Consider the following 9,838-nt stretch of genomic DNA (forward strand, 5'->3'; position numbering starts at 1 on the left):
TAATTAAGTAGAATTTGTTTTTTCCTCATGAAACACATCGTCAAGTGAAGAAATTTACCACATTTGGAAATTTATCTAAAATTTATCAGTAAAACATGAATATAATGTTATTGTCTCCATTAAGCTCTAATGAACTGTTGTTCGATTGAGTTTAACCTTTCATTCTTAGACTATGATAATTATGATAGTTACAGTGACACTTTTTAAATGTGTGATTTTAATTTCAAACAAAGTAGGTTAACATTATATTTTCACAAACACAAAAATTATGTAAATTCATTAGATATTGATAATTTAGAAATCAAATTTAATTATTAATAAAAAATAAAGTTATAAACCCGCACTTAGTTTAATTATATTTTTTAATAATCAGTTGGTTTATTATCCATTTTTGGATTAAAAGTAACAAAACAAAATTTATTTTTAGTTTTGAACGGTGGATAATTAGTTAAATGATATCTTTGTAAAAATAATTTAAAAATAATATCTTATTATTATAATCTTTTGCAATATTAAAGATTAATACAAAAGATTAAAAACACTTATATATAAATAGCTATATTCAAATATATACTAAAATTTGAAATATGTTTAGTTGTTTTTTAAATTGCTCAACCGCCCGTAGGGCGGGTTTAACCCTAGTAAGGGAAAAAGAACAGTCTAATCGTGTTTCAGAAAAAAGAAAAAAGGAAAAAGAAAAGAACAGACTAATCAACTAATATAATTTCGAAATAAAAAAAAATCAACAATATCTACCTAAAATTTTGAAAATTCATTTCTTATATGTCCAACCTCATGTTGATTCTGTAATAAAAAAGGAAGAAACTATAAATATAACTTTTTTTATATATTTTACTGTGATTAATATAAATTACATCCAAATAAAGATAGGACTAGAATTATTAGTTATACATGTAAGTAGGCAAGTAACTATTTGAGACATTTTTTTGAACGGCACCATTTGAGACTATAAATGTCATTGCTTTTACAAAAAAAAAAGACTATAAATATCATAAATCTACCAATAATATTCAAACGCAATGGCTCCTTTACTTATGCACTTCCTACTAGATATATATATCAACAAAACATAACTAGGATTTTTAATAAATTGGGAAACTATTGGTAGAATAAAGCGAAAGCTTCAATAATGAACTAATTAGGCCAATTATTATCTATAAATGGTGTACTTGCTCATACACACTAAAACTATGGGTCTACTCAGGGAACTTATTATTTGTGGTTTCTTTATTCCTGCAATTATGGTTAAAAATGAAATGTTTTATGTGCTTCTTTTTATTATGGGGAACATGTAACCCACACAATATTGGGTCTATTGAGAAGAAAATATATAAATACTACTACAGAGTGTATATTTGTGATTAGAGGAATGATTGTGACAAAAAGAGTTCATTCAGAAAAGTTGATGATTACCCAATCAATGATTCGGATTGGACTCTTATTTAATTGTCTACAGTTAAAAATCTTAGTCATATCTATGTGGCGACCCGACAAGGGCCACACCAATGAATTAAACCTATATGGTGCTCGTACACTCACGAGTTTTACTTTTGCCACTAATTATTTTTTGACGACATGACCCATCAAATATGAGAGATGTTTAATGTAAATATAGAACAAATATTAAATTAGTAAAAGAAATATCCAAGATATCTGATTTGTATGATACATTTCACATTCTGCTGACACTTCTCTTATTTTTCTTGGCTCCTTAGATGAAAGTTGCAGTACTCTATGTAACATTTGATCGTTAAATGAATTTTAAATATATATTTGTTGAGAAAAGTTTACAGCTATAATGGGAATAGTGGTACTTGACGTTAAAAATGATAAAAGAAGAAGGAAATTTAAGTTTGATGTTGAATGTTGCAATCGTGAAGACCATATATATATTAACAAAACCCGACGTTGGTGGTCGAGTGGCGTGAGGCGGCTCGTAATGGTCCTAAGGGCCGCGAGTTCGAACCTTCCCCTCAGATTAACCCCTACGCCGGGCCACTCGGGCCCACCCTGCTACTTCTGGAGTGGAAATGACGTGGCTGCTGCGGGCCTCGAGGGATGTCTGGGCCCCGGCCTGGGACCCTCGGTTAACAAAAAAAATAATATATATATATATATATATATATATATATATATATATATTAACAAACAAAATTATGACACTGATCAATATAACAAAACTATAAATTACAGATACTCGTTTAAAATAGACATTGTCCTCATAGATATAATCCACTTTTGATTGAAATTGTGACTTATGAGGATGTTTACAAATTGATTATAGTATGATACACATCTGGTATATAAAATTTAAGTGGGGGTGGACGTGTGGGATGGTGAGCCAGCAGGTGACTGTAACTCGTTGTCTTGTAGTGAGACAACTCTCATTAACAATCCATTTTAGACAATTTGAACAATGATTAAATGTTATTGGGGGATGCTTAATTTTGGGGTCCTTTCCAACACTTTCTCACGACCTTATTGTTCGGTCTATTAGTGCACACCACTTTTGATTTGCACGTGCATTACACTATAAAACTGTAATCAGGATACTTAATAGAACTTATACTACACTTTGAAAGTGTACTTGTGGCAATAGTTTATTCTAAAAATGAGATTTCATGTTTTAATATGCTCTTTTTAAAAGGTTGGTTTAAATGATTTTTTTTTTACAATTACGACAATGCAAAATGGAAACATTGTTTGTAATGGTTAGTATTTATTATACAAATTTCAAATCCTCTAAATCTTAAGTATATTATATCTGATAATTTCTTACATCTGATAATTTTTATAAAAATTTAATTTACCTTTTTCGATATTTTGGCTGGTTAAGATATGAAGATTGCTTTAAACTATACAACAACAATGTAATCCACACTTTAAGCTAATTATTACCAGAGGAATGTGAACTTTTGAAAAATGTATTTGAACTATTTCACTTAACATTATATTTTCCGTCAATATTTCTATATTCAAACAGATTAATAAGTACTAATCTTTATATTTTGGGCAAATCTCCAAAATAGCACATTTCTAAGTTTATATCACAAAATAGCACTCAAAAACTAAAATGACCAAAATAGCATTTTATCTTTTGAAAATTTTAATTTTATTTATTTTTCAAAATTTGAAATCTTATCCCCAAAACCTCATTTCTTAACTCTAAACCCTAAACCCTAAACCCTAAACCCTAAACTCTAAACCCTAAACCCTAAATCCTAAACCCTAAACCCTAAACTCTAAACCCTAAACCCTAAATCCTAAACCCCACCATTTAACTCTAAACCCTAAGTTTGTGACTTTTGATAAAACATTAAGTGCTATTTTTGTGACTTTTGACCTTGAGTGCTAGTTTGTGAACAAAAACTTGATTTAGTGCTATTTTTGTCTTTTTCTCTTATATTTTTCCATTTATGTAGTTTTGCATTCATATGGGATATGATATGGGGGATAAAACCCACAACTAAGATTTAGTAGGAGGAAGATTAAGAAAAGTGAGGATGAGACTTGATGAGTAATACTCTAAAACTGATTTTCTGAACTAGATTTGTATTGAATAGTAAAGTGATTGAATACAAGGACTTCTAAAAAAGAAGTAAATAAATGATGAGTTCGAAGAGCATACAATGTATATTCTAAATATTATAAAATGGTTGCCACAACCCTAAGTCTATTTCTCCATCTCCTTCTCTCTTTTAAAAGCAACAGTTGAGGTATCAGACGATCACGATGTGTATCTTGGGTGCACATGTGTGCCAAATTTTGCATATCCTTGACCGGTATTTGATTCCTTTGGGTGCACATGTGTACCAAAATTTGCATCTTTGTCACTTTGACTCGGTCCTTTCTTATCCTTGCCACTCCAGAGCTCGCCTCTTGTAGTCGAGGTGTCTAGAAAATACTACAAAGGGCTGGCCTTGGACTAAGTGGCCAAGATGATTGAAGCCATAAATAGGTTCAAATTAATCTTTAAGCTACTCTCTCTAATAAGAAGTTAATTGTATCACTTAAGGGTCAAATCCACAAAGATTCAATGTTTCACACACTAGATCTATATATGGCTATCAGACTAAGTTAGTCAATAAATAATCTAATGCAGTAAACATCAAAAAGTAAACCGGTTTGTAAGATATGGAAGAAAAGCGATAGATCTAGAGAATTCTAACTTGCAATTCAGAACTACAATCAATATGTATCAAGGGGTTTTGTTAGGAATGATTCTAGAACTCATATCACTTAATTGTAAAGTCAACCAGCTCTCACTGCGAAGATTATCTATGTCTAGACTAGAAAACCAAATTTTGTAGCGGATCCAAACAATTCAGACAAGCATGTAATGTTCAGATTCTATCTGTTCTACTAAATCTCTAAACTAACTCTAGTTGCGAATAAGCATTTAGCTCATCAAGATTATTTCAGGCAATCAATACCACTCTCGTGCCGACCAATTATCCTATGATCTAGAATTTAGGTTGTCAATCCAAATCTAGGTTTAAAAGTAATGAAGATGAAGAATTCAATTAGATAACCCTAGCAATCCTATCAATTAGCAATTCATCCTAAACCCTAGAAAACCCTAAATCTAAGAAGTTGTTTACTTAGGCATGATCAATGAAAACATAATCAAAGACTGAATAAATATCATAGATGAATAAATAAGGAGTTCAAGATCAATCTATGAAGGAGTTCAAATCTCTATCTTTCAATCTAAAATAAAATTTAGCCGTCAACAATGGCCCAAAATCAATAAAATATGGTAAAACGAGTATAAATCAAATGAAACAAGCTTTACTAATCTAATTAAATAAAAATTCAATTTTTTTGTTTAAAATCGAACCAAACCGAACCATTTGGAATGCAAAAACTTTTAACCAAATGGTTCAGACAGAAACATTTATTCGGTTGGGTCAGTTTTCTTCCCACCCCCCCCATCTTGGAGCCGACGTTAAAGCCTATTACAGATGTGGGTTTTGGGCCTCTCGGCCTCTGAAATGGCTCAGAAACAAAGTCGTTATTTTAGACGCCTTGTCGTTTCCTTTATTCTCTAGAATACTGCATCCCGTTTTGTTCCTTCCAGTATACAAACAAACTTCAAATAAACTAGTCTCCACGTTGCGAAAATCCGATCTACTCTCCAATCTCCCTGCGCCACAGATTTCTCGAAATCTCTTCAAACTTCCGATCGTCAACGCTCTCCGGCAAAGATGAACGACGTAGATGTGTCGAGTCAGATCCAGCAGATGGTGAGATTCATCCGCCAAGAGGCCGAGGAGAAGGCAAACGAGATCTCCGTCTCCGCCGAAGAAGTACGCCCCTCACTGTTTAGTTCCACTTCTCAGGATCTCTCGATTGCAGTGGTAATTCGATTCTGATTATCATGAAAAATGTGTAGGAATTCAACATCGAGAAGCTGCAGCTAGTTGAGGCGGAGAAGAAGAAGATCAGGCAAGACTATGAGAAGAAGGAGAAGCAAGCCGATGTTCGCAAGAAGATGTTAGTTTCTGATTGATCTTGATTTAGTTTTAATCTGGATTGCCTTTTATTGTTATAGATTCGAATTTGTTGAATACGTTGCTTTTGGTTTTCAGTGATTACTCGATGCAGCTAAATGCGTCAAGGATCAAAGTTCTTCAGGCGCAGGATGATATTGTCAATGCCATGAAGGACCAAGCAGCAAAGGATCTTCTGAATGTGAGTGGCGATGAGGATGCCTACAAACAGCTTCTCAAGGATCTCATTGTTCAGGTTTGATGCACAACATGTGCTCTGCTTTGTAGTTGTTATCTTGAATCATTCTTTTGTGGTCGTCTGACTCTTGAGTTACTTTGCAGTGTTTGCTTAGGTTGAAAGAACCTTCTGTGTTGTTGCGTTGCCGTGAAGAGGATTTGGGTTTCGTTGAATCTATTCTTGATGGCGCCAAGGAGGAGTATGCTGGTAAAGCTAATGTTCATGCTCCAGAGGTTGCCGTGGACACCACCATCTTCCTTCCCCCTCCTCCTACTTCTAGTGATCCTCATGCTCTCCACTGGTATAAATTCATTTTTAGAAAGGACTATTATGGTGTCTAGATCTGGCTTGATATAGCTAATAATATGTAATGTTGAACATGTTATATAGCTCTGGAGGTGTTGTGTTAGCTTCTCGGGATGGGAAAATCGTGTGCGAGAACACACTTGATGCGCGTCTTGATGTTGCATTCCGTATGAAACTTCCAGTGGTATGAATAGCAAATTCAATACTTTCTTGTGATCCATAAGCTCTCTGATTCACTCATCTCTTTCCACAGATCCGTAGGTCGTTGTTCGGCCAAGTTGCTGCCTAATGAATGAAAAGAGACGAAGATGTGATTCAGACCGGGTTTGGGAAATATTTCTATCTGTTGTGATTCTTTTATCTTCTCTGCAACACTTTTATTTTGATGCCAAAAAACCCCATCGAACTCTTTGTGTTACGCATATGTATTTTTTCCTCATTCCCCAGTGTTATCATTGGCTATAAAAATAAATAAAGACTTTCTTTCTTTTTCTAATAAAGGCCTGCTTCAGATTCAACACCAAGCTATATATATAATTAATAATTTAGGATTTGTGGTTTCTTCTCTCTAGCCAACTCGGTGATTCTTCTTTGTCTGAGGCCTAACTCTAGATCATGTCGTCAAAAGTTAGGGCAATGAAGGAGCAACCACCGTCACTGATTATGTCACTTCCAGATGACCTCATCATGGGTATCGTGGCACGTGTAACCCGTAAGCTATTATCCGACTATCTCTCACGTTTCCAAGAGTTTCCATTCACTTGTCGCGTTTCCCTGAGTTATACACGAGACGATCCTTGTTAGGTTGCCCGAACAATGTCTCTATGCTATCGTTTTTAACTTTGAAACTGAAGACAACCGATCGTACATTCTCCACCGGCAAGTCAACAGCAATCGCTTGGTCCTAATCCCATCGCTTTCTCCTATGGAACAGTTCCGAATCTATGTTGCCGTGGGTTCCAAGATATATGAGGTGACTGATTTATCCGACATTCCTAGGCTCTTGAGGTAGGATAAGGTCGCTGACATCATGGACGGTAAGATTTACGTAATAAACTTGCAAGGAGTCAAGGTGTTTGAGACAAAAACACAAATGTGGAAGCCTGAGATGATAAAAACAGACATGGAGCTAGGTGTATGTTTTAGGCATCTACGTTTGGATCTTCGGGTCGGATTTGGATTGGTTCTTTTTGTGTCCGGATCAATAGGATCCTAGATATTTGGACTCCACTAGATACTTAAAAATTTTCGGTTCGGATCAGTCCGGGTCGGTCTGGATCTATAACTAAAACACCGGTAAAATTTATCTAATTTTTGGATCTGTAGCAAGTTTGGATCGGGTTTGGGTATTTAAGACCTGAAAAAGACTCAAAATACTAGAATTCCATCAAAATTTTGCCGAAATCTTTATTATTTATTTTAATTTTTTTAAAATAACAAAAAAAAAAATTATTAATAAAAAATTAAATATTTTTAAACTCTAAATATGATATTTAAAGTTTCATACTAGTTGAAAATGTTACAAAAATAATAATGAAGATTACTAATAAAAAGACATTTCAACTAAATTATAAACTAAAATATATAAACAGAAAAAATAAAATCAGAGTTTTGGATATTCATGTTTTTAGGTTAGGTGTGAATCAGTTTTTATCAGGTCTTGCCTATTCGGGTCGGTTCTTTTGAGGTCTGGATCTATTTGAATCGGTTCTTTTCGGGTTTTTTTTTTTTTTGGGTATAGAAATTTTTGATCCAACTAGGTACTTATAAATTTTTTCGTTTAGTTTCGAATAGGATAATTTTGGATCGGTCCGGTTCGATTTTTCAGGTTCGGGTAAAATGCCCACCCAAAGTATATGAACAAACATGCCTTCACTGTTCCTAAACCATTTATGAATGGTGGACTAGGTGAAAAGTGGTGGAAAGGTAAAGCATTGGATCACGATCAACCAGCTATACACAGTGCCTACAAGAGGCTATGCGATCGGAACAGATGCACCCGGTCGATGTTCTCCTATGGTTGATACCAAGAACAGGTGTTACGGCGGAAATTCTTCAACAGAACCCTACATCGTTGCACATAACCAGCTTCTTGCTCATGCCACGGTCGTCGATCTTTACAGGATCAAATATAAGGTGAGTGGTCTCCATTTGTGAAAAGGTGGTCTAAATCTAATATATCCGATTCTAATGTATAGTCACATATATATATATATATATATATATATCACGTGATGAACAGTTCCAAAAAGGGAAGATTGGACCTGTGATGATAACTAGATGGTTTCTTCCATATGATGAGTCTGATCCTGTCTCCATAGAAGCAGCTGAGAGGATGAACCAATTCTTCCATGGATGGTATATATAATTTTATATATTACCAAAAATGTATCAGTTTGTATTTTATGTATTATAATGAAACAAAAATATACTTGGATCAGGTATATGGAGCCGTTAACAAAGGGTAGATACCCAGACATCATGAGGCAGATTGTGGGTAGTCGGCTTCCCAACTTCACCGAGGAAGAGCGGAACTCGTTGCTGGTTCATATGATTTTCTTGGTCTCAACTATTATGTCACTCAGTACGCCCAGCCAAAACCGAACCCATATCCTTCAGAGACACACACTGCCATGATGGACGCTGGCGTAAAGCTCACATGTACTACAACATTACCACTTAGTTACAAGCTTTCTATATACATATATATATGTGCTATCTCCTTTTTGTTACAACATACTTTGTGAGTGACCATCAATTATTTCATCCTTGTGTTTACAGATGATAATTCACGTGGTGAATTTCTTGGTCCACTGGTATATATAAATGATCATCCACCCCTTTGATTTCTCTTTCATTTTTTTTTTCTATTTGCAATATAACACCACTTTCTTCTTATTAATATATCTATATATATAAAGTTGAAATATCTGACTTCTCAGGCGTCCACGTCACTCTGGAGAGGGGGGGGCTTTCTCGCCACGTGTCGATTTCAACGCCACCGTTTTGGCAAATCAAACCGAGGAAGTTAATGTTGTTTCCTTCCACTAACATAACAAAATATTCTGATATACAAGCCAATAAATTTCTAATTCTCCTTCATATACGCTAAGCTTAATCATTTTCCATTATTGTGATACTGCTCAGAGAATCATTGAGGCATATACGATTAAATAAAAAACCCAACTTCATCTCTCCCATCTTCAAAATCAAGACTCAAACCACAATATCAGAACCTTCTTCTAAGCTCTCCTACGTACGTATAATCTAGATCTCTAACATACAATCGGAGTTTTTCTAAAATCGAGATTACAAAAGGATGAAGAAAACTTTCAAACTAAGACTAGATCCTCCGAGTAATCAAAACTCCAAACTTATCAATTATGTGACTCAAATCATGCCCCAGAAATCTTACTACAAAACTGCCATTAAATAAAAAACCTAACATTGGTAAGCTTGATAATTGTTTTTTTTTTCTAAAACAAATAAATGTTTTCTAAACTGTTAAAAAAATCTAAAGAGCTTGGAGAATTTGGGGAGTATTATTAGATGGTTCTATTAAAACCATATTAATGAGAAAAAAACTATTAATGGCGAAAATATTTTTAAATTCAAAACTCAGATACAGTTTTACTAAAGTAATAAAATAGAATTCAATCATATTGTAGTATAATTACATATACACTATGAAATTTAGAACTGGATTATAGATGGGATGTAACTGGACCCCACAAATCTGTTAAAACTTGGTAAGGTTAGTAATCAATTATTAAAAAACATA

At 34.0% G+C, this 9,838-nt stretch overlaps 1 protein-coding gene and 1 pseudogene across 1 annotated transcript; both read left to right on the top strand.

The window, feature by feature from the left end:
* Positions 1–5,097: 5,097 nt before the first annotated feature.
* Positions 5,098–6,553, top strand: LOC106331449 (V-type proton ATPase subunit E1-like). The gene is made up of 6 exons (XM_013769805.1): positions 5,098–5,330; positions 5,417–5,517; positions 5,613–5,769; positions 5,856–6,052; positions 6,142–6,241; positions 6,311–6,553. Exons 1-6 carry the CDS (start codon positions 5,229–5,231, stop codon positions 6,344–6,346), a joined length of 693 nt encoding a protein of 230 aa, XP_013625259.1. The 5' UTR covers positions 5,098–5,228; the 3' UTR covers positions 6,347–6,553.
* Positions 6,554–6,672: 119 nt separating this feature from the next.
* The window catches only part of LOC106330038, a 4,177-nt pseudogene continuing 1,011 nt past the window's right edge, over positions 6,673–9,838 (top strand).

This window comes from Brassica oleracea, chromosome C3 (genome assembly GCF_000695525.1).
Source record: "Brassica oleracea var. oleracea cultivar TO1000 chromosome C3, BOL, whole genome shotgun sequence".
Taxonomy (NCBI): Eukaryota; Viridiplantae; Streptophyta; class Magnoliopsida; order Brassicales; family Brassicaceae; genus Brassica; species Brassica oleracea.

Coding starts and splice junctions, on each gene's coding strand:
- LOC106331449 (XM_013769805.1), top strand. CDS start 5,229: ATGAACGACGTAGATGTGTCGAGTCAGATCCAGCAGATGGTGAGATTC. Junction 5,770..5,855: donor TCAAGGATCTCATTGTTCAG/GTTTGATGCACA, acceptor GTTACTTTGCAG/TGTTTGCTTAGGTTGAAAGA. Junction 6,242..6,310: donor TCCGTATGAAACTTCCAGTG/GTATGAATAGCA, acceptor CTCTTTCCACAG/ATCCGTAGGTCGTTGTTCGG.